Source organism: Bacillus rossius, chromosome 16 (genome assembly GCF_032445375.1).
Source record: "Bacillus rossius redtenbacheri isolate Brsri chromosome 16, Brsri_v3, whole genome shotgun sequence".
Classification (NCBI taxonomy): Eukaryota; Metazoa; Arthropoda; class Insecta; order Phasmatodea; family Bacillidae; genus Bacillus; species Bacillus rossius.
Window position 1 is genome coordinate 5,174,496 of NC_086343.1, and position 25,820 is coordinate 5,200,315.

At 41.0% G+C, this 25,820-nt stretch overlaps 1 protein-coding gene across 1 annotated transcript in view; it reads right to left on the reverse strand.

Moving 5' to 3' along the window:
- Positions 1–407: 407 nt before the first annotated feature.
- Positions 408–25,820, reverse strand: part of LOC134540295 (forkhead box protein B1-like) — a 41,678-nt gene continuing 16,265 nt past the window's right edge. Inside the window, exons 3-4 of the mRNA XM_063382954.1 lie at positions 10,909–11,082; positions 408–535 (exon numbers count right to left, since the gene is read on the reverse strand). Of these exons, the coding sequence (XP_063239024.1) occupies positions 408–535; positions 10,909–11,082 (302 nt within the window). The remainder of the gene's footprint in view (positions 536–10,908; positions 11,083–25,820) is intronic.

The following is a 25,820-nucleotide window of genomic DNA, read 5'->3' on the forward strand; positions in this document are numbered from 1 at the left end:
TTATAACAGCAAATAAACAACAAATAGTATATAAAATGACTAATAGCTTATATTCAAGGCAACAAATAATTTTGACTTTTATAACCACAACAAAGAAAAAGGAATTAGTATATAAACTGTCTAATAGCTTATATTCAAGGCCAACAAATAATTTTAACTTTTATAACAACTACAAAGAAAAAAAAATTAGCATATAAAATGCCTAATAGCTAATATTCACGGCCCACACACAATAGAGCTAAAACATAAAAAAAAATCCCTTTCAGGCACAGCCTACGTGCGTAGGTATATTTAGAAGTAGGTGGAGATATTTTGGCAAGTTCTGATCGCTGCCGCCTCCTTAAACCTGATGTTCGTCTTTTAACTGGTGACACTGTACTGTGCTGGACCATGCTGCGAAGCTATCCTTACGTGTCGGGGGCAGCAGTACTGGATACGGCCCACTTATTGGCAGATGTAACATCGCGGTCCTCCGACTCTTCGCGGTCATAGGTCAGCTTCGCGATTACCAGCGGGTCTCGCTCTTCCGCACTATCTGCCGTGGCGCGACCGCACTGAGACAAAGGTTTGTTTGCCTCAACAAAATATATTTGTTTGTATATGGCGAAATAAATATATTTTGTTGATTCAAACAAATATTTTGTAGTAGGGAAAGATTCTGTTGACCCGACCAAAATGATTCTGTCAACTCAACTGTAGAGACCGGAAAAATTCGCGGATTCATTTCGCGACATGCTGAAATGCAAATAATTGTACCTTTATCCAACTTCTGCTATTGGTTCACTGTTGACCTGGAGGACTGTGGGCCAACTGTAGGCCCTCAGTCGAAGCAGTATCGAATCACGAGTCTCCCAGTTGAGACGCCTCACAAGTCAGCAGCCAATGAACGGGTGACGTTTGCCCGAGTGTGCACAGGATCGTGGAGTCTATCCTGGAGGTCGTTGAATACGAGAATTTTTCCAGTCCCTACTCAACTTTATATTTTGGTTTGGTGTAACAAATCATTTTTTTTTGTTAGTTACCAATTTTTTGGTCAAGCTAACAAAAAATAATTTTGTTACAGCAAGTAAATATTTGTTTCGCCACACATAAACAAAATATTTGTTTGATTCAAAACAAACCTTTTTTATTATCTCTGTGTGCGGGCAGCCCCGAGTTGCACTTTCCCGTTCCGGGCGTCTGCCCTCGAACACTCCTTCGTCGGCGCGCAGAACACTGTAGGCGATCTCCTGGTACTTCGAGCTGCTGCGAGCTGTCAGACTCTGTGATCCCACTGTCACATCCATGTCCTTCATACCTTCTGGTTCCCTCTCACCTTTGAATATATATACTGTATAGAAGTCGCCAGCCCAGGTTAAAATTTCTAATACGGTTTTGAGGTAGTTGGTTAATTCACCGCCGCAATCGCCACCATCTCTAGGGCATCGACTCGTGGTGGTCCCTGGCGGACAAGTGTCGAACTCTTCAAACACCCCTTCCCCCTCCCGTTGAACGAACTTGAGCTGCAGTGAATGATGGATGAGGGGTGCGGGGAATGACAGCGGGCGACAGTGCTGCGCTCTAACGTGTAAATAACAACTAAGACGATGCAGGGCGTTTACGGCAGCGCCCTGCGGCGGTGAAGTTCCCAAGCTGCTCGTCATACGCTCCTGAAAAACGTAGAGTAAATCCTATCCACTCGCGACTTCTATACAGAATATATATTCAAAGCTCGCACGGTCCAGGCAGTCATGCTGGACATGCCCCTCTTTTCTCGACACGCGGAACACCCGCGACCGACCCCTTCTTCGTCGGACCAGCAGATTCTTCTCGTCAGGGGTGTGTGTGTGTGTGTGTCGGCGAGGCGGGATGATAAGCGCGACGCTCGCTGGTGCTTCTAGCGCGGTGTCTCCTCTGGACTGGCGCGCAGTCTTCTCGTCGTGCGTATGAGCTGTGACCGTGACATTATATGGCCGAGAAATGAAGATACAGGGGTAATGCAAGTCCCTTTAAGTGCTTTCAAATATCTGTACCGGTTGTTTCACGCCTGAAAATTACTCTGAAAACATGGGTTTCAGCCATTTTAACTTTTATAAAACTACAGTTTAAAAATTTAATCCGAAATCTAATGTACTTTTTCGGCCCTCAGCGAACTCTTAAAAGCTTTTGGTTAAGCAGACCCCCACTCGGATATTTTGAGTAGTTTTGAAATCGCGTTGTTTTTCCCTGAAGCTCCGCGCACCGTGTGTGTGCCCGGGTGAGTGGCGGGGGAGGGGGGGGGGGTGTGGCCTTAAAGCAGCTTGGCTTCTGGGTTGTAGCCGCGTCCTTGGCGAAATAGTTCACCGACGTTTCGGTCGACATCGCGGTCGCCATCATCAGTAGGTCGCTCAGCTGAGCTACAGACGCGGTCCTCTCTGCCCTTCTGGCTCGGAGCTGCGTCACGCGCCGCTGGGAGGGGGGGGGGGGGGTAGTGATGGAGTGAAAAGGGGCTCCCTGGGTGGCGGGCTTTGTCCCGTCCCTTCCACGCTCTGACCCGACTCATTGTCGCAGCGACAATCCCCCCAACGAGATGACTCCCAGGTGGGCAGGAAAGCAGCCACCACCACGTCTTGAGTCGATACTACTTGGAAAGAAAGAAGAAGAATAAAAAACTAATCGATAGGCTTCAGCTATCGATGGGTCGACTTGGCTCTGAAGTCGCTTCGACGTGTCCCAAGTTTTTTTGCAGACGGTAAAGAAGGGTTCACAATTAAAAAAAAAAAAAAAAATCGAGTTCATAGCAGGCCAAGTACACGACTGTGCGAAATCGGTTTCAAATTCAAATTCAATAGGTTTTTATTAAAAACAAAATTTTTCACTTTACAGATTTGGTATTTACAACGATACACCCAAGCACACAGTGCTCTTTTGCCTAATCTAATTGACATATATATATATATATATATATATATATATATATATATATATATATATATATATACATTTTCTATCAGGAATTATTTAAAATGTGAAATCTGTTCGCAATTGAAATCTTACTGTTGATTTCAGACAATTGAATTTTCCGATGCATCTGACGTATATTTGTTAGTGTTAGTAAACAAATATATTAACTACCAAATGATTATCCCACGACAGCTTATCAGCAAATTGTGAGCACAGTTTTACAAAATATAAATTAATTTGTGTTATGTAAAAAAATTTATTTTACCATTCTACCGACGAAATATTTTTATTTACATTAAGTTCATTTAATTTTTTTACGATTAATATCAATTATTATTTTTTTAAGGCAGGAATTATATTCATACGAGGATTGTAATATCATGACAATTTTTGGCCACAATATTATTAATAATTACAAACAGTTCTCTAGTCCCGACAAAACTTCGTACCACTCTACCCGCATTGGCTATCGCACCATACGTCCGTAAAAAAAAATTCTAAAGGTTACCAGTTTCCATTCAAATTGACCCCATGGGTTGACGAAACCTTTATCTTTTTTACTCCCAGGTTCTAACATGCACTGATGAAAATCTGCGTTGAGCCTGCCCCAAATACTGGAAGACCATTTCAGTTTTAGGCATTGGTAATGTTTCCTTTTTCATCTTATCGTTTAAAAAGCGATAGTCCAAACCAAAGGATATTCATCGGGTCTTTTTTTATTAACTAGGAAGGTGGGAAAAGCATAAAGTGGTTTAGAGGAAGTGATAACATCGTATTGTTCCCAACCACAAGTACCTAATCTGTAGAGACCGGAAAAATTCGCGGATTCATTTCGCGACATGCTGAAATGCAAATAATTGCACCTTTATGAAACTTCTGCTATTGGTTCACTGTTGACCTGGAGGACTGCGGGCCAACTATAGACCCTCAGTCGAAGCAGGATCGAATCACGAGTCTCCCAGTTGAGACGCCTCACGAGTCAGTAGCCAATGAACAGGTGACGTTTGCCCGAGTGTGCACAGGATCGTGGAGTCTATCCTGGAGGTCGTTTAATACGCGAATTTTTCCAGTCCCTACAATCTGCCGAAAAGCTTTCATGTTAGGAGGAGAACATTGATAAGGGACCCATTTAACGGTTTTGTCATCCATAACCTCCCCCCTCCCCCTGGAAACAGAACCCCTCCCCCCGGTCCATCTGAGAGAGTCCGCTTGCTCTTCCTAAATCGTAACTGTGAAACGGGAATGATAAACATAATGCCCCCCCCCCCCCCCCCCAGGGAGTCATACAGATTTTAGCCCTCGATGGTCACCAAAATACCAGCTCTTGTTCCATTGTTAGGGACAGGAAAAATTCGCGGGTTCAATGACCTCTAGCATGAACTCCATAGCTCTACGTACACTCAGTCAAATGTCACCCACTCATTGGCTGCTGTCTTGTGAGACGTCCCAACGTAGCAGTCTGTGATTTTATTCTGCTTTAGTTGAGTTTTTCTCATTGGCCCAGAGTCATCCAGGTGAGTTGTGAGCCAATAGCAGAGGCAGCACTGAGGTAATACTATTTGAATTCTAGCCTATCGCGAAACTAATCCGCGAATTTTTCCGGTCTCTATAGATAGGGACATGAAAAATTCGCGGTTTCGACTACCTCCAGGATAGTCTACACAGTCCTCTGTACACTCGGGCAAATAACGGCCAGTTCGTTGGCTGCTGACTTGTGAGTCGTCTCAACTGGTTCGCCCGTGATTCGTCACTTCTTTTGTTGAGGGTTTCTCATTGGCCCAGAGTAGCCAGGACGAACAGTGAGCCAATAGCAAGAGCAGCTTAAATGTATATGTGTATGAATTTAAGACTATCGCGAAATGAATCTGCGAATTTTTCCGGTCTCTACCGATAGAATAAGTATACGAATTGCAGTCTAAAAATTTTTAACTAACAGTAAATAATGTAAGACTATTTCAGTGTCAAAATTATCTAAATGTTTGAAAAATTTTAATATTTCAATGAGGTAAATACATTTACTGCAGATAAATAATATTTGTTTCTTAAATATTTAGCATCATTGGCTTCTAACCTGTGTTTGTAAACTCCCACCCTCCCTCCTTTTTTTTTCTGTGCAATGCCAGCAGTTACATCCTTCGTTCTGTTTTACTTTATGCTCTGCCTGGTACAGGGTAAAATCACAAGGCTGATTTGCGGGATCAGACTAATGAAACAATTGAATTTAAAAAATGGCCGCTCGTAAGACTTGGCTGCCAGAGGTTCAGTTTATAACGAATTAAACACAATAATTATTCATTTACCATTAGGACTATGTCGTAAATCACGGACGGACTTGTGTTTCAATAAGTTACCTATGTGTCTAATAAATTGCGATGTGTTTATACTATAGGATTGTTTCAATTTTTACCTTGAAAGAAAAATTAAGTCTGCCAAAAAAATTTTATAATAATATAACATAAATCGTTGGTGTATCTTCGGATCAAATAAACAAAAATATTATAATGATTTTTTTTTAATTTTACAGTGCTACGAAAATAATATTCATTTTGTTAATAAAAATGGTTTTCACTAGAAATTGCCTCCACACACATTCTCTTAACCACTATAGCAAACATTCATGTTTTGCTCTTTACAGAACAGCTTACTACAATTAAAAATAAAAGTTTCCAACTATAACTTTCATGCTGCTTGTTTTGTTTCCTTTTTTTCCTAAGTAAACCTCGCATAATATCCATTCTAAATCATCTAATAGTCAAGTCTGACTATCAAGGACAAACCTGTTTCCATTCTTCGTAATTGACTTTCTTATCTTGAAATGTAAATATGAAGCAGCCTAATTAAACAACGTGAACTAGTCGGCTAATTAAACACCATTAAACTGTCAGGTGTTGCAAATATCAACAACAGGTTTTTAATGTTTGTTTTTTTTTAAAAAAAAGCGAGTGTTTTATCAACTGTTTACATTTGAATTATTATTAATTTTTTTTGTAACTAATCGCTTTCAACTTGTACGTTTTTGAAGGCTTTCAGGTTCATGAAATAGATGAACGCATAATAAACATGGTTTCCAGTGCCCGAGGCTATTATGGCGTCACGCTGAGAAGGACAAAGTGTGATAAGGGGGGGGGGGGCGGGGTTTCATTTCCACATTATTTTTTATAAAAATTTGTAGGAAACCTTACAAGTTACGTGACACGCGCAGATTACATTAAGGCCGGGTTTACAAAATACGCAAGAAAACGCCAGACGCAAAGTGTTCAAAAAATCACATTTTACAGTACCGGTTTTATAATCTCCGCAAGGCGCGATAGCGAAACGCAATATATCGTCCATCTTAGCTACAGCTTTCTTTCGTCTTGGCTTGCGTTTTCGGCGGACACGTTTAAAGAAACGTGATACGTGCACTAAAGCTACTAAGTTATTTTTATCATATACCTACATCATGTTTAAACTTTTTAAACTTTCACACTGTGATAGAAGATAACTTTTTAAAATCAAATTACTCAGAATTTTTTTTGTTTCAGTGATAAATAATAATTATCAAAAGAAGTCCATGGTAATTTTTTTTTACTGTTTTACATTTTTAAGTTATACTTATAGGTAGAGACCTGAAAAATTCGCGGATTCATTTCGTGATAGGCTAGAAACAAAATACGTTTGCCTTTTTACTGCATCATTGATTGGGCCACAGTTTATCTGAATGACACTCGGCCAATGAAAAACTTTCAACAAAATAAGTATCGAATCACGAGCATCCCAGTTAACATGTGTCACGAGTCAGTAGCCAATGAGCAAAAGTAATTTTCCCGCGTGCATAGAGGATCATGGAGTCTATCCTACAGGTCATTGAAATCGCGAATTTTTCGGGCCTCTACTTATAGCTAGAGACAGGAAAAATTTTGCCGAATCATTTCAAGATAGACTTAAATTCAAATGCTTATAGCCTTAAGTGCTCTGTATACTCGGCCAAATAATGCCAGTTCATTGGCTCCTGACGTTTGGTTTGCCTGTGATTCGTTACTTCTTTGGTTGACGTTTTCTCATTGGCCCAGGGTTGACCAGATGAACGATGAGCCAACAGCAAAAGCAGCTTGAAGCTAGGCCTATAAGCATTTGAATTTAAGTCTATCTTGAAATGATTCGGCAAAAAGTTTCCTGTCTCTACCTATAAGTAGAGGCATTATTTGGCCGAGTATACAGAGCACTTAAGGTCCAGTCCATAGTTACAAGGTTGGTGCCGTGCCGTCTTGCGACTTGTGTGCTTTAAGCGACTGTGACTTCCTTGCTTTGGTTGTGTGTTATGCCTAGGGACCGGAAAAATTCGCAGATTCATTTCGCGATAGTCTGAAATTCATACACGTATACCTTCAAGCGGCTCTTGCTATTGGCTCACTGTTCGTCTGGGCGGCTCCGGGCCAATGAGAAACCCTCAACCAAAGAAGTGACGAATCTCGGGGCAATACCAGTTGAGACGACTCACAAGTCAGCAGCCAAACGAACTGGTAGTTATTTGCCCGAGTGTACAGATGACTGTGTAGACTATCCTGGAGGTCATCGAAACCGCGAATTGTTCACGTCCCTAGGTATAGCAAGTTTGGAACACGGCGATGCTGTCGCCAAGTTGACGAGGCTGAGAGCCCGACTCACAGGTGCTGCCTTAAGTGACTCCTTCGGGCACCCTCGACGTCGGAACACACCTCGATCGCCGCCATTACAGTCCCGGCCCGAACACACGTGCTGGCCCGTTAGCATAATGATGTGAAATTCGTAATTTCCTCCGAACTAAAAAAAAAGAAGATAATGGAGAGGTTAGGGCGACAGCTGCTACCTTTGATGATTATCTCACGTGTGCCGGTGAAACGAATCTTGTCCGGAGAGCTGGTGGTCGAATTTTAGTCGGGGAAGAAGAGAAAAAAAAATTAGTTTTATCTTTAAATATACATCTCCCGCCGAAGCTCTTCCGACTCAAACCGATCACCACAAAATGCCAATCGAAGAAGTGGACGCTTTACTTCGTCTTATTCATGATATTCGAAAATTTTGGACAAGTATTTTGTAAATTTAAGTATAGGCTTATTAAGCAGATGGTAATCATTTTGACGTCTAAAGTCTTTTCCCTGTCTTAAACGTACATACACTATAACACTTTTTTTTTGGTTATCATCCTATTCATATTATAGAAGTCTACTGATGTATAAATGGAAAATTTGTCATTCAGATATGGTACATTTCCTATGCATTTGAATTTTTCCTAAAGACGTATAGGAGAGAGAGTGTGGAATGATGGTAAATTTCTCAAGCAATTGTTTTGCTTAATAAATTCCTTTATATAGTAAAAAAAAATGTGACAACAAATTTTACAGCGAAGATACACCGAGAAAAATGAGTAATCAGTAGGGCCATGCATATTTCGCGAAAAGATTCCGAGACAAGCTGAAAGTTAAAACAGTGTAGCATTGTCTGTGTTTCACGATTGGGTGAGTTTCTTTAACCTACATGTCGATTGTTAAAACGCCAATCACAGTAATTCATTGCGGCAGCAAATGCGTCCTGAGTGGCTCAGCCAAAAAAGGCAACGACTTCTCTCGCAGGCGGCCGCCAATCAAAAGGAAGAAACCTCTGGTGCGGGTATAGCTAGTTGCAGTCTAATAGGCTTTCAGATTTTTTTCGCGAAAAATGCCTGCATTTAATAACTACGCGAAGCATTGTTTTATTGGTGTCCATAATATTTAAGTGTAATTTTTTCATGAAACTAAAATTTTTATTTTATCTGTTGCGTAATTTTTAGCATAACTACTTGTCAAATAACCATTTTTAAAATGTTAGTCTATTTTGATAAATATAACTAGAAATCACGGAATTTAAACTTCAGAGTGTAAAGGTAAATCAATGCTACTGGATAGCTCATGAAATGACTGTTATTCATTTCACCTAAATTTATTTTACTACCTAAAGTTTTAACATCCTATAAAATTTAGAACATCCATATAAAATATATAGGTATTTTATAAAAATGTCCTACATAAATGACGTCACGAATTTTCCTAGCAACTATTATAATTTTTAACACGTAAAATGTGTGATCTGTACGTAGTTAATTTAGTACCCATTCCTAATTGGTAAGTTCGCAAAGATTTTGGAATGGGATTTGGCAAAATGTATACAATTTTTTTTATGTGTAACATCTTCGCTCTCGGTATACGATATTTGTTAGGAGTAATTACGTGACTGGAACGGAAGTCTCATGAACGGAACCAAAGTTCGCAAACCCAAAAATGAAACTTTATAATATTAACTCTTTAGTGAATTGTAACAAAATGGGGAGTATTTCAATAAAATTCCTTGTAGAAAATCAGGTTCAAAGCCAAGGTTTTTTTTTTTATTCAAGGCCTTTTTCGCGTTTATCTAGGCCGTTTCATTATATACCTACTTAGTTTAAAAATTCGGTCTGCTAATCCAATGATTCGATAGTCGACGTAGCTGCCCAGGCAGCGAATTCTAGCAGCGGTTGCGGAAGCTACTTGTGATTCGCGTCAATAAATGTACTTAGTTGAAAACACAATTTGCTTAACTATAGGTAGAGACATGCAAAATTCGCGGATTCATTTCGCGATAGGATAGAGTCCAAATACTTTTGACATTATTTTGCTTCAGTGATTGGGCCAAGGTTATCTGAAGGACTCTGGGCCAATGAAAAAATCTTTAACAGAAGAATTAGCGAATCACGATCATTCCAGTCAACAGGTGTTACGAGTCGGTAACCAATCAGCAGATGTAATTTGCACGAGTGCATAGAGGATCATGGAGTCTATCCTTTAGGGATTTGAAATCGCGAATTTTACAGGTCTCTAACAATATGCTTACCTACATATTTATCAAGCTCGGCATTATTTTAAAGAATTCTCTGTTAAAATTTCGTGTCCCTGTTTCCTATTGTGTGTCTGCAATGTGAGTAAAATACAAATTTACTCGTTACCGAAGTTAGAATTGTACACATCTCTGGTGAGTACTGCAAGACTCGCTCACTTTTTCTTATTATAATTTCAATAAAATTGGGTTAGGACTCTTTAAATAAAGTTTATATTTAAAAAGGGGGGGGGGGGGTTGTCTGTCAAGTCGGTTTACGGACGATAATTTTACGTGATAACGTCATAACAAAACATTGATGAAAAATTTCATACTTTTTAAATTTCAAATTTTATTTACGGTTTTCGCAAATTTAATTTAAACAATTTGTTTAAATATAATCCCGAAAAAATAGTTAAAAAGCCCGCCTCAACCTGTTCGATATTAATTATAGAAGATTTTCTCACACGGTGAATGGCCGGTTCTTGCACGCTCGGCTCAGGCGGAAAGTGACAATTTTTCGTGCGTGCAGCCGGCGTTCATCGATTTATAAGACGTTATCACGTCAAAAAAAATCATCTTTACAAACCGAGCTGCGTAAAATCATTTCACAATACCTACTCTACAACTTCACGAAAGCACGTAAAATGACGTAATCGAAAGGGGGAAATAAAAAATAAAACACACGTGATAAACGGCACATGTCCAGAAAGATGAAGATGTTTGGGCAAGGCTCGTGGGTTCTAAAAAGGACGTCATAATTCGTGTGGGGAAGGAAAAAACCCTAATGACGTGACGTCACGCCGACAATTAGGGAATGGCGCTCCGGCCGTGGGGGGGGGGGAAGGGGGGGGGGGGAAATGGTTGGGTATGCGGTGTTGCCCGCGTTGTAATAACCGACGCACACAAACACACACACACACACACAATTGTTCCATTATTCCACGTCCGCGGATGGGATATCTCGAGGCTCCCGGATTCTCTCCTCTCTCTGCCCGGGCTCCCGTAATAGGCGTTTTATTTCCCCCGACACACACGTTTTTATTAACTCCGCTGCCGTTGGCGTAATTGGGACGGCTTCCCCCTCGCGGTAAACACCGCCCTCTCTCTTGTAGGGGCGCTGCCCTGCGCTCTGATTACCTTCCGGCGGAGGTATTGAAATTAGTACCCCCGGCGGCCGGTAGGGTGTTCCGCCGCCGAGCTGATACCCCCACCATACCCCCACCGCTCCGCATACTTGCACGCCCGTGCACGCGTCCGTGCTGCGGGCTGGTCTGGGAGAGGAGCGATTTGGCAACACCGCGTCCGAAGACCCTGTCACACGGTCAGACATTTTTGTCTCCGGCACACTTTGACAGTACCTACAGCTGGAGGAAGCGATATGGCAACACCGCGTCCGAGCGGCTCCCGTGTCCGAAGGCCCTGTCACACGGTCAGACATTTTTGTCTCCGACACACTTTGACAGTACCTACCTACAGCTGGAGGAAGCGATATGGCAACACCGCGTCCGAGCGGCTCCCGTGTCCGAAGGCCCTGTCACACGGTCAGACATTTTTGTCTCCGGCACACTTTGACAGTACCTACAGCTGGAGGAAGCGATATGGCAACACCGCGTCCGAGCGGCTCCCGTGTCTGAAGGCCCTGTCACACGGTCAGACATTTTTGTCTCCGACACACTTTGACAGTACCTACAGCTGGAGGAAGCGATATGGCAACACCGCGTCCGAGCGGCTCCCGTGTCCGAAGGCCCTGTCACACGGTCAGACATTTTTGTCTCCGACACACTTTGACAGTACCTACAGCTGGAGGAAGCGATATGGCAACACCGCGTCCGAGCGGCTCCCGTGTCTGAAGGCCCTGTCACACGGTCAGACATTTGTCTCCGACACACTTTGACAGTACCTACAGCTGGAGGAAGCGATATGGCAACACCGCGTCCGAGCGGCTCCCGTGTCCGAAGGCCCTGTCACACGGTCAGACATTTTTGTCTCCGACACACTTTGACAGTACCTACAGCTGGAGGAAGCGATATGGCAACACCGCGTCCGAGCGGCTCCCGTGTCCGAAGGCCCTGTCACACGGTCAGACATTTTTGTCTCCGACACACTTTGACAGTACCTACAGCTGGAGGAAGCGATATGGCAACACCGCGTCCGAGCGGCTCCCGTGTCCGAAGGCCCTGTCACACGGTCAGACATTTGTCTCCGACACACTTTGACAGTACAGCTGGAGGGGAAATGGCTCCCAATTTTCCTCCATCTATAGGGACTGGAAAAATTCGCGGTTTGAATGACCCCTAGGATGGACTCCACTATCCTCTATGTACGCGGGAATATTACACCAGCTCATTCGCTACTGACTCGTGACACCTGCTAACTGGGATGCTTATGATTCGATACTTCTTACGTTGAGGGTCATTCATTGGCTCACAGTCCTTCAGGCAAAATGTGTTCCAATCACTGAAGCGGCAATAAGTTACACGCACTTGGATTCTAGCCTATCGCGAAATGAACCCGCGAATTTTTCCTGTCTCTATCCATCGAATATATCGGAACTAGAGACCGGAAAAATTCGATTGTTCATTTGCGATGTGCTGAAATGCAAATAACTATACCTTTGTGCAACTCCTGCTATTGGTTCACTGTTCACTGGAGGACTGTGGGCCAACTATAGGCCCTCAGTCAAAGCAGGATCGAATCACGAGTCTCCCAGTTGAGACGCCTCACAAGTCAGCAGCCAATGAACAGGTGACGTTTGCCCGAGTGTGCACAGGATCGTGGAGTCTATCCTGGAGGTCGTTGAACCTGCGAATTTTTCCAGTCCCTAATCGGAACAGATAACCTCACATATGTCTTCAATCATGTCGCACTATCAAAGTTTATTTTTGGTCTGAAAAATATCAAACATTTCAATTTTGAAATTAATAATGTATAGAGTCCTGTAAAATTCGCGGATTCATTTCGCGATAGGATAGAGTCCAAATACTTTTGACATTATTTTGCTTCAGTGATTGGGCCACAGTTTATCTGAAGGACTCTGGGCCAATGAAAAATCTTTAACAGAAGAATTAGCGAATCACGATCATTCCAGTCAACAGGTGTTACGAGTCGGTAACCAATCAGCAGATGTAATTTGCACGAGTGCGTAGAGGATCATGGAGTCTATCCTTTAGGGATTTGAAATCGCGAATTTTACAGGTCTCTAATAATGCATTACAGAACTGGATGAAAATATTTTTTTAAACGTGTTATGCTATTTGTATATTTCTTTTAATGTATAAATTTAGTTCACATTAATATTAGCTACATAATAAAATAAATGTTAAGTGAGTTTTTAAAGATATAGAAACATAAATTCATTTTTACACTTTTTTTTTGGCACGCGACATTCATATCAAAACTATTATTGTTGTTTTAATTTTATAACATATTTAATAGCCCGCACACTCTTCTTCGCCATTTTAAAGATTCGTTGTAGCAAAATATATCCGCTTAATTTACGGGTCTGTATTTATTCGATAAACTTTGTTTATATTATAAACATGTCTTTTCTTGAATTAAAACAACTTCATGCACATGAGCCATTGCTTGCTTGCACTGATTGTCATGGAAAAACCTCAAGAAGGGACAACGAAGTTGAATACAATACTTACAATAAAACCAATATCAGCTGATGTCAAATGGTAAATGCTTAGACAGAAAAAAATAATTCATATGCTTATCCAGGGGGAATGGTAGCATTTGAACCCCCCCCCCCCCCCCCTACTTTTCCGAAGAGGAAAAAAAAACAATGAAACAAAGGGTATGGCCCTGTAGTTAAAGAAAATTTGTGACTAATCCTCAAAAATATTGTTAAAATATTTTCATAAATAATATTTTTCCTTTTGTTATTTTTTTATTGTATGGCCCAACAAACTTTCCTCCCCGATGAAAGAGAGTTTGGATTCCAGAATTAAAAAAAAAAAACTTTCTTCCTCTTTTCTGTTGGATTCCTGTTTTGAGATAATTCCTTGGAAAGAAAAATTAAGTAAAGAAAATTCCAGCACAGTCGAAAAAAGTAGGCTGACAATGACGAGATGGTGGTGACAAGAACAGTAAATACATGTACAGACAAACATCAACCTCAGACAACACACCGACAACACAGCGATGGTAAAACACCTACACCGTGACATGGTAGGTTCAATGGGATACTGAGAGAAGTTGTCTTACACCAGAATTATTGGCTTAAGCCTAGTCCATTTGGAAATAAAAGTTTTTTTTTTTTTTTTTTTTTTTTTTTTTAAAGTGAAAACTTCTACAGGAAGGTTTGGATAGGGAGTAAATTCATGTAAGTCGCCATCGACATGGTCACGTGACGTGTTAACGATAACACTATATCTGTTCAAATTGTGTTTTTGTTCAATTTTTATTTTAAATCTTAAGTATACGATTACCGTGCAGTAAAAATTGAGTACAAAATATATTAATATTCTCATTATACAGTAGATATAATAGTTTGAATAACGAAGAAAACGGAGTCTTTGTAGTAATATTACCTAAAAATTAAGAATATCATTATTTATTTTTTAAATACCTACAATTACTATGCCATGCGTATTTTATAGTAATTTAGGAGTTATTTTACTCACGTGATAAAACAAATTTGTTGTGTGATGATATTTTTTTCGTAAAAATTGCGAAAAAGTCTCTGATTTTTATCGAAACATATTTTCTTACGTTACGCAATTATATTTTACAAAGTTAGTATTTCTTATTTCAAATTATATTTGTATTTTCTTAATTCTATTATAATATTAATAATAGTTACTTCTATTGTTATTATTAATTCTATCATTTGAAGTTTAGGAAAAAATGTTGTGTACATTATATTGTTATTCTCTCTAAATATTTTTTTTTATATTTTTTTATATCCTCGATTCTGTGTGGAAAACGTTAAAGATGTCTTCAGACGACAGAAAAAGAAAATTGAAAATAACAACTGTTTGTTCATGGTTTTAGGTTTTCACTTCTGTGAGCAGTCCTCATGACTGCTTTGAATTTTTTTTTTTTGTAGAATTAAGGCTTAATCCCTCAAATGAATATGTCGAATAAGCTCACTCCTTCGTGGAATTGACTAGGTATATTGCTCGTGCTATAGTTAGTTAATGCTACCACGGAAATCACCTCACAGCTGTTATGAAGTGCTTTCTTTTTTTTTTTTTATTCCAGTGTATGAGAACTCATTCTGACTCCTTGTTTGGCAGGATTCAGCTCTGGAAGGGTTATTATCCACTCCGCGGCCCAACCCTCTACAGGATATTATGCACGATCATTACGTAATGCGCTATTTCCCCCCGAGCAAACACAGTTCAATTGCAAACACGGGGGAGTTTAGATGTAGATGCGGAATACCCGTAGATCTGTTAAGGGGGGGATTCTCAGCTGTGGAAATTACTTCGCGGAGGGGGGGGGGGGAGGAGGAAAGTAAATGCATTAACCGGCTAAGTGCAAGAAATCGCCTCTTCGACGGTGGTCATTACGCCTGAAGGTTTCAGCAGACTTCATTCTTTGGCTGCGGTCCAAGAAATCCTGCCACTGTTGGCTTACTTGTCGCTCAGCAGCCTTGCGATGACCCAGCGACCGGGGCGGCGCCAGGATAGACTTCAAACTAACATAACTGAACGTGAATATCAGCGAGGAACGAACTTATCTGTAGAGACCGGAACAAATTCGCAGATTCTTTTCGCGATAGTCTGAAATCCACACATGTATGCCTTTAAGCTGCTCTTGCTATTGGCTCACTGTTCGTCTGGGCGACTCCGGGCCAATGAGAAACCCCTCCAACCAAAGAAGTGACGAATCACGGGGCAATACCAGTTTACTCACAAATTAGCAGCCAACGAAATAGCGTTGTTTGCCCGAGTGTACAGAGGACCGTGTAGACTATCCTGGAGGTCATCGAAACCCGCGAATTTTTTCAGGTCCATAAGCTGTGATTGGTGCGCTGATAGTGGACATCCGCCTGAAATAAGGCACAGCCGACCACGGATACGCATACAACGCTGCAAAGTTTCAACACACAGGCTGGTACGAAAAAAAGATGGTTTAAACGTTGTTATTACGTTCACGCAGTCCTTGTTTCACAGACGGGTAAGTGCCAGGGCGCGCAGACTCGTGATGACGTCATCACGGGCCAATCCAGACGACACGTGCTTAGAGTCCCACGCGCCTCTATTATTGACGCGACACGGCCGTTGACACGCTGTTGCGCGCGCTATCAGGCATCAGGCATCAGGCATCAGGCAGCAGGCAGGCCCTCCACACGAGCTGGACGGCTCTACGCTGTTGGAACATCTCACCTCCTGTCCGCGGAACAACGACGGGAGCTTCGTCAATTCGCGGACAATGACTAGGGACCGGAAAAAGTCGCGGATTCAATGACCTCTAGGATAGCCTCCATTATACTCTGCATTTCTCAAGTAAACACGCGTGTTCATTGGGTACTAAATTGTGAGGCGTCTCCACTGGGTTGCTTGTGATTAGACGCTTCTTTGGTCAATAGTCTCTCATTGGCCCAGAGGGTTCCAGTTAAACTGCGAGCCAATAGCAGAACCAGCAGAATTGTACACACGTTTGTATTTCAGCCTATCAAGAAATGAATGCGCGAATTTTTCCGGTCTCTAACAATAACTTCACCCAAGCAGCGTGAAATGGGGCGAGCTGGGACCATGGAATACGGACTGGAAAAATTCGCGCGTTCAACGACCTCCAGGATAGACTCCACGATCCTCTGTCTACCCGGGCTAACGTCGCCTGTTCATTGGCTGCTGACTTGTGAGGCGTCTCAACTGGCAGACTCGTGATTCGATACTGCTTCGACTGAGGGTCTATAGTTGGCCCACAGTCCTCCAGGTCAACAGTGAACCAATAGCAGGAGTTGCATGAAGGTACAATTATTTGCATTTAAGCGTATCGCGAAATGAACCTCGCGAATTTTTCCGGTCTCTACATATTACTAGAGACCTGCAAAATTTGCGGATTCATTGACCTCTAGGATAGACTCCACAGTCCTTTAAATACTCGTGGAAATGACACCTGTTCATTGGCTACTGACGCGTGAGACGTCTGAACTAGGCTGTCCGTAATTCGGCACTTTCTTGGTTTAGTGTTTCCCATTGGCTCACAGTTCCCCGGATAAAATGTGGGCCAATCGCAGAAGCGGTACGAAGGTATAGTTGTTTATGATGTTAGCCTATCGCGAAATTAATTCGCGAATTTTGGCATGTTTCTACATATTACACATTTAAAAAACAAAGTTTTAACTTCTGTTGACAGTCCCCATAGCTGGTGTTTTTTTTTTTTTTTTTTTACTGTTTATGCCGCACGGAGCTCGCTGTGGGAAAACGGCTGCGATTACGCCCTCCTGGATGGGGATGTACACAGCCGGCTCCCGTCGTTTCTGCACGCGCGGCGCGCGGCACGGGACGCGAGGGCGTAACTACCGCGGCGGTTACACAGTCGAGCATCGCCGTGTTCGTGACGCAACACTCCCTTGTCACGTGATTGCCTGTGGGGGCGAGCTGTTCCTAAACGGTTCTCTCTCTCTCCCTTCGGAGCAACAGCGTAGCAAGTGACACTCCTGATAGTTTTCAGTAGGGACCTGAAAAATTCGCGGGTTTCGACGACCTCCAGGATAGTCTACACGGTCCTCTATACACTCGGGGAAAATAACGGCCAGTTCATTTGGCTGCTGACTCGTGAGTCGTCTCAACTGGTATTGACCCGAGATTCGTCACTTCTTTGGTTGAGGAGTTTCTCATTGGCCCAGAGTAGCCCAGACGAACAGTGAGCTAATGGCAAGAGCAGCTTGTAGGTATATGTGTATGAATTTCAGACTATCGCAAAATGAATCTGCGAATTTTTCCTGTCTCTAGTTTTCAGTCGTCGTGTTTCTACACAGAAATTTTCTGATGCGTGACATTCTCAGCTCTCAGAACACGGCACTTGGTGGGAGTGATTTTCTTGAATGCGACGTCATTCAAGGAACGGAAATGTCAGCGTAATATATTCACAAAAAAAAAAGCCCGCATTGAATATATTAACATGTTTTCAAAATAATCGTATATGCACACGAAGATACATTATTGCTAGGGTCACCTGTATTTCGCGATTTAATTTCATGTCAAGGTATTTCACAAAACACTGTAGCATTTTCTAAGAGTCATGGCAAATTGTGAGGGTGCAGCAGTACGGTGACCACATTCTCATTGGCCCCGTCAAGAGCGGGACGACACCTCTCACCGACCTCAGCCAATAACCACAGGAGAAAAGCTACAGTATTTTGTGAAATACCTTGACACGAAATATATTCGCGAAATACAGGTGTCCCTAATTATTGCTATCCGGTTTAAATATATTTATTGTTAGATTTTCTCTAAATTCCTTCACGGATTATTTTATAAACAGATTTTTTTTAATGAAAATTATTATTTGTAGGTTTTATGTTTTTTTCCCCCCTGGAAGAACTGCAATCGTTAGGGACCTGAAAAATTCGCGGTTTCGATGACCTCCAGGATAGTCTACACGGTCCTCTGTACACTCGGAGCAAATAACGGCCAGTTCGTTGGCTGCTGACTCGTGAGTCGTCTCAACTGGTATTGCCTCGAGATTCGTCACTTCTTTTGGTTGGAGGGGTTTCTCATCGGCCCGGAGTAACCCGGACGAACAGTCGAGCCGATAGCAAGAGCAGCTTAAAGGTATACGTGTGTTTGAATTTCATACCATCGCGGAATGAATGTGCGAATTTTTTCCGGTCTCTATAGATCACGTCTCACGGTTAGCAGAACGAGAGGACGGGCGAGTATATACGCTCCCGGGTTTCCCGCCGAGGCTAAAACACCCTGTTCTGTTCACTCGCAGGGGGAGGGGGGGGGGTTATTTTTGGCGAGCAGAGATCCTCTCCGCGTACGCCCCGAGCGAGTAACTCCCCCTCCCCTCCCCATCCCCCAGGCCGCAGAGCTGAGCCGCCATTACCGCGGAGATAACTCCCTCGAGGTCGTTCAGAATCACCTTCCCAGCTGCACACTCGCACAACCCGTCCTTAAAGACCATCAATCATAAAAAAAATAAAAACTCAAAAAAAAATAAAACTCTCCGTAACAAGACCGAAGAGAGAAGAAAAAAAACTTCCACTTAATTTAGCTTTCCTCGTTGTTAAGGGAGGCGGGAAATAATAATAAAAAAATATATGGTTGCTCTCACCGGGCCAATCAAAACATTTTGTTCTTGCCCCGCAGATTTTAAACGAAACAACAAACCTCTTTAGTGAAAAGCAGGTTGGGTAGACGATTTCTGCCTCTTTGTTTAAAATCATAAAAACCAACATCAGAAGAAAAAAAAGTTTATGTGATGTGGCGCACTGCAGAAAGCGTTAGATAGGAAGTCCCTGATAGGATGACCGATAAAAATAAAAGTGACTGCCGATTGAGCATTAGGCTCACTGTAAAAAAAAAGTCTAAGTAGGCCTATACACATTCAGTTTTTATCGTGTAATTTAGAAGAAAAACACAAACCGTTTGTACGTTTTCACAACTTTCCGCGTGCTAAATTATCACTACGTCATGTTATTTTAAACCAAATGTAGGTGGATATTCTAAAATATTCCACATTGGACACATTGGTAATATTACACAGGCTGATGCGTGTGTCAAAATACACAGGCAATGTATGAGTAATATTACATTAATTATTTGAAAAATCCACGTCATAAGGGTACATTTTTATCAACACAGTCGTTGTAAATTTACACTAGCTTACACTTAAACGAATCTCTTTGATCTCCAGTTTCGCAGCCACCAGACGTGTGGTCAAATCAACGCTAAAACAAAATGCATTTTTATTTCTTGATTTTATGAAAAACCAAAATAGTGTGTAACGAGATAAAAGTATTAGATAAACCTTTTCGGAAATAATTCCGTGAAATTTAAATACAAGTGGAAAAAAACAATACATCACACATAGGTAATGTTACGAAGATATTACTAGAGGCGAGGCGAATAGGCAGGCCGGACGGTGTAATGCCACGCAGACTGCGCGCCAAAATGCGCAGACGCATGTTGCTGTAGAAAAAAACACCAGCGTTTGAGGATATTCATGCTTCCAACAGTCGTATAAATTAACACAATTACCTATTATTTTTTGAAGTGAAAACTTCTATGGGAAGGTTTGTATAGGGAGTAAATTCATGTAAGTCGTCATCGACATGGTCACGTGACGTGTTAACGATAACACTATATCTGTTCCTATTAGAATAACTTATTGCGCTTTTAAATCTTAAGTAGCTACAGCCTACGATTACTGTGCAGTAAAAAGTGAGTATAAAATATATTAATACTCTAATATAGATATATAGTTTGAATAACGAAGAAAACGGAGTCTTTGTAGCAATATAACCTAAAAATTAATATCATTATTCATTTTTTTAATACCTACAATTAATATGCAATGCATATTTTATAGTAATTTATAAGTTATTTTACTAACGTGATAAAACAAATTTGTTGTGTGATAAAATTTTTTTCGTAAAAATTGCGAAAAGATTTTCACTTCTGTCGGCAGTCCTCATGACTAGGGACTGGAAAAATTCGCGGTTTCAATGACCACTAGGATAGACTCCACGATTCTCGATGTACTCGGGCAACTATCACCTGTTCATTGGCTACCGACTCGGGACACCTGTTTACTGCGATTCTTATGATTCGATACTTCTTTTGTTGAGTGATTGCCATTGGCTCAGAGTCCTTCAGGTAAGCTGCGGTCCAATCACTGACGTCAGCATTAAGCTAAACGAGTTTGGATTCCAGCCTGTCTCGAAAGGAATCCGCGAATTTTTCCGGTCTCTACTCATGACTGCTTTGAATATTTTAATTTTTTTACAGTGTGACTACCAGCAGGCCCTCGCTGGCTGTGACCGCTCATGCAGCGAGCGATCCGTGTGTTCGGTGTGCACGGCTCATTCATATGAGCGCTGGCTCATACACATGAGCTCGGAGCCAGTTACAGTCTTGGAAGTCGCGTCGACTCAACGTCTCGGTACTTTAACGAGTCGACGTGAAAAAACTCCTGCCAATCAACGGAGGTGGCTATAGCGGTACAAGATTCATAGCTGCTGGCGGTAAAGGACTTTTTTGAATACTTTTAGCTGTCGTAAAAAAAATTGTTTTTTTTAATTTAAATAACTGGCGGTAAAAAAACATTACAAAAATAATTGGAAAGTAGGGTTGTTAGCCACATATATTCCAATCAATTATTTCTACGATAGTGGTTCTAGAACTATGTTCAATTAATCATTATTTAGACCCTTAGCGCACCATATTAAATACTCTATTATTTGCAATAAATAATTTTTTGCAGCTTCAATTTAAAATGGGTATACCAGCCTGGATGAAGCATTGTAGACTATAAGTAGCAGAAGATTTGGTTTGATTTATTTCATTTTTGGAATGAACCTGCAGTTGAAATACGTCGGTCCAATTCTGACTCACTCGATAGAGCAGTGTCTCTAAAATGTTAAGAGTCCTGTATTCTAAAAAAAAACAAAAATAAGGGTTTAGGTGTTGAATAGCCTATGTTACACTTGTTACCATAACCGTATTCCAAGCGCTTCCAAACTCTTATATAAGACACTGCCAGATTTTTTTTTTTTTTCGTAACGGATTTTAGCGTCCTAATACCCGTGACCTACATATCTGATGCCCAAACTTCCGCACATGCGCAGAGCTCGCTTTTTTTTTCGTTTATTTCGACCAGAGGGCGAGACCCGCGTCTGGCACTATTAACACATACATAGTCACTTTCGTGAACATCGGAGGACGTACCAAGTTTATTGGTGCGCCAAACGAATTTTTATAATAGCGAAACTAACCTGGAAAACAATTTGTACACTTTAATGATCATAACAAGAAATAATCGCAACTTAAAAAAGTACGTGAGAAAATTAGAACAGAGGTTCCATTTTTGCGCAATGGTGCTGCTATCTCTAAGATTTTTTTTTCCGTAACAATTGTATCCATGGTTGCGAAACGGCGCCGTTTATTAAAAAAAAGGGGGGGTGGTTTGTCTGTAAAGTCGGTTTACGGACGATAATTTTACGTGATAACGTCATAAGAAAAACATTGATAAAAAAATTGCATACTTTTTTATTTTCAAATATTATTTACAGTTTTTGCAAATTTCATCTGAATAATTTGTTTAAATATAATCACGAACAATTAAGTAGTTAAAAATAAGATTTTCTCGCACGGTGGTTGGCCGGTTCTTTGCAAGCTCGGCATCAGGTGGAACGTGACAATTTTTTTCGTGCGTGCAGGTCGGCGTTCATCGATTTGTATAAGACGTTATCACGTCAATAAACTGTTTGCCGATCTGTAGGTACTTGGACGCGTTCCGGACTACCGTCCCTAGAGGTGTGTGTTTCCAAAATGGCGGCAAAGGTTTGGATCGCTCCTCGTACGTCGTCGTCGGGAAGAGCGGATCAGAAGAAGTGCAGGTATCGCCGGTCTTCTGAGGGGTCTGAGGTGTCCAGGTAGACGCGACCAGGTGGCGTGGACCTGCTATCCCCCCCCCCCCCCACAAACCCGGCCATCAACCATCACCAAAACCCCGTCATTAGAGGCCTCTCGGCCTACCCGCCTCCGCCGGCTAGGAAACCCTCGGCAGACTCATTCATAAGCCATTACCGCTCATTAACGGCGGTATTAATAACGAGGGTGGTTCGGGGTCCGGTTCCCGCAGAGGGGCAACGGTGCAGAGGTAATGTAGAAGAGGGGGGAGGGGGTGTCCTTTGGTTTTGGTTTTCAAAAATGCTATTTATTCAACGATTATACTGATTACAGAGGCCAATAATATAGGTACCTAGAGACCGGAAAAATTCGCAGATTCATTCCGCGATAGTCTCAAATTCATACACGTATACCGTTAAGCTGCTCTTGCTATTTACTCACAGTTCGTCTGGGCGACTCCGGGCCAATGAGAAACCCCCTCAACCAAAAGAAGTGACGAATCACGGGGCAATACCAGTTGAGACGACTCACGAGTCAGCAGCCAATGAACAGGTGACGTTTGCCCGAGCGTGCACAGGAAAATGGAGTCTATCCTGGAGGTCGTTGAACCCGCGAATTTTTTCCGGTCCCTAGGAATGGGGATGAAAACAAAATACCTACTGTTTACGCATTAGGGTGTGTTTTTGTTTGATGTATGAATAGCATTGTAATGAATTCCCAGCATTTTTACTCATTCAATCTAGGCGAACGCTGTCTTTGCTTGTAGATTGTTCCCTCAGGAAAAAAAAAACAATTGGTGGTAGATTTAAAACTATACGAAGATTTGATAAGTTCTGACAAATTTTTAGTGATCGGTAGGGGCATCGCGGCTGTCATTTGCGATTCTCCGCGGGCCGCGCGCGCTAATGACCCTCCTCGTCGTCGAAGGGACAGGACCTCATCTCCATGCAGATTGTTGAGGTAGCCCCAGGAGTCCGAGACCGCCAGGCCGTGAAGCGTGGAACACTCCTCTCCCCCGCGTGCTCCGCGGAGCAACCTGACCGCTCGTCAGTATACGGACCGGAAAAATTCGCGAGGTTTCGATGACCTCCAGGATAGTCTACACAGTCCTCTGTACACTCGGGCAAATAACGGCCAGTTCGTTGGCTGCTGACTTGTGAGTTTGTCTCAAATGGTATTGCCCGAGATTCGTCACTTCTTTTGGTTTGAGGGTTTTCTCATTGGCCCGGAGTCATCCAGACGAACAGTGAGCCAATAGCAAGAGCTGCTTAAAGGTATGAGTATCAATTTCAGACTTCCGCGAAATGAATCTGCGAATTTTTCCAGCCTCTACTCATCAATCTGCCTGCGCTGGTGATTGTTCCCTTAAATTTTTTAAATTTAAATAATTGGCGGTAAAAAAAACATTACAATTTTTTTTTTAGGAAAATAGGGTTGTCAGCCCCAGTTATTCCAATCAATCATTTCTACGACAAGTATTTCGGTGATTATAGTACTATGTTCAATTATTCATTATTTAGTCGCCTAGCGCATTATATTAAATACATACTCTATTATTTGCAATGAATAAATTTGTCCAGCTTCAATTTAAAAGGGGAACCATTGTAGACCATGAGTAGCAGAAGATATGGTTTGACTTGTTTCTTTTTTTTAAATTAACCCGCAGTTGAAGTTCATCGGTCGAATTCGTACGCACTCGATAGAGCAGTGTCTCTAAAAATTTTAAAGTCCTGTATTCCAAAACACAAAAATAAGGGTTTAGGTGTTAAATATGCTACACTTGTTACCATAAAATGTTTGAAATTACAGCAAACTAACGGAATTTCCAACGAATTAAAAAAAAACACTTTGTAAATTCAAACAGGAGCGTATCCAGCAAGAATTCTCTGGACTGACTATCGTAGAAATAAAAGTTGCAGTTGCAACACATAACATTAAATAAATCAAGATTGGACTTGGAATATTTACAAATTATGTGGTCGAAAAAAAACTGAATCATTAATTTTTTATACAACATTTTATGACAGAAAATTTAAAACACTAACTGAAATATCTAAGTACCTACACTTTAATAAACCCTACTAAAAAAATTCGGGCTCGAAATGGGCGGTAGTCCTTACAGCCACTCCCCCCCCCCCCTCCCCCCCACTCTGGAGGCAGTCTTGATTTCAAATAACTGAATCTTCGTATAAACTACGCCGTATTTTGACTTTTTTGTTGCACGTTTAGTTCTAAACAAAGGTGGACAAAAATGAGAGTGTTCTTACTGTGGAATTAACCAGTTATTGAATGTTTTGTTAATATACCAAGAATATTATTTTGGATTCATGTTAATACCAAACTTGCAAAGAGGATGACAGTAGTAGAAGATATTGATTACACGTCATAGGAAGATCCTAACATATTAGTCGACAGGTTAAGACTTCTACTTGCTTCGCAAAATGCTGAAAATGTATCCATAAACAATGAAACATGAACTAGGTATACTTCATGAACTTAGAAGATGACTTGTTTTACCTGCAAGTGTATACAAATGAAAAAAAAAATGTTATTATATTTTAAATTTAAAACAAAATGTTTTATTTATTCCTCATGGATTCATGTTCAAAGTAAGTTAACTTAGTGTCCGCCAATTTACGATCACTGTATAATTTTGTAACCAGCTTCATGCGAAAAATTTGAAGGTGAAAATTCGCAGCCTTCCGCAAGAGATGGCTGTGATTGGTGCGCCGAGTCTGAAATGAAATCCAGCCGACCACGAAACACACTTCTGGTCTTGAAATATTGCCGCGGAAAACGCATGGTCCTACGTAATAATATGGCCCGAAAAAATGTCACCCGTCCGTCAAGTGTAGTAACTTCGTACTGTTGACGGACAGCTGGATCAAATTATAACCTCCAAATGTCTGCAAGGAATAATTTTGTGTCTCAAGTCTTATTATGTCAGAAAGTTTTAAAGTTTGTTTAATTATTTAGCTACTTACGTGATTATTTTTTTTTAAATTAAGATTAAACACATTTTATTAGATTTTTTTTTTAACGAAAATTGCCCTAGTTGCAAAACTGTGATTAATCACGAATTGTAGCATTGAAAAGTTACAATAAAAACCGGAAATAAAAAAACTTGTCTTTTATGAGTTATAAGAACACTTAGATAAAAAAAAAAAGCTCTTGTAACTCAGTATATGTGATAGAAGTAAAACTTCTTTGGCAGTTCAAACCTCGATTCGTAAGTATATCGTAACGGGTAAAACGGCAGCGAGAAAAAAGAGAGAAAGAATAACAATTATTGTCTACATAAACAATTATAAAAATTATAAATAATTTCAAAATAACTGCTCAGGATATCAATAATTATTGATTAATAAATAATGATTGATTAAAAACAAAAATTTATCACTGTTGATATTTTCACAACAATAATAAAATTTTGTTTAGTCAACATCAAAGCTAGGATTGATTATAATAAATTAGTTTTCAATTTAATTTTATATTATGTGTAGGTTACAT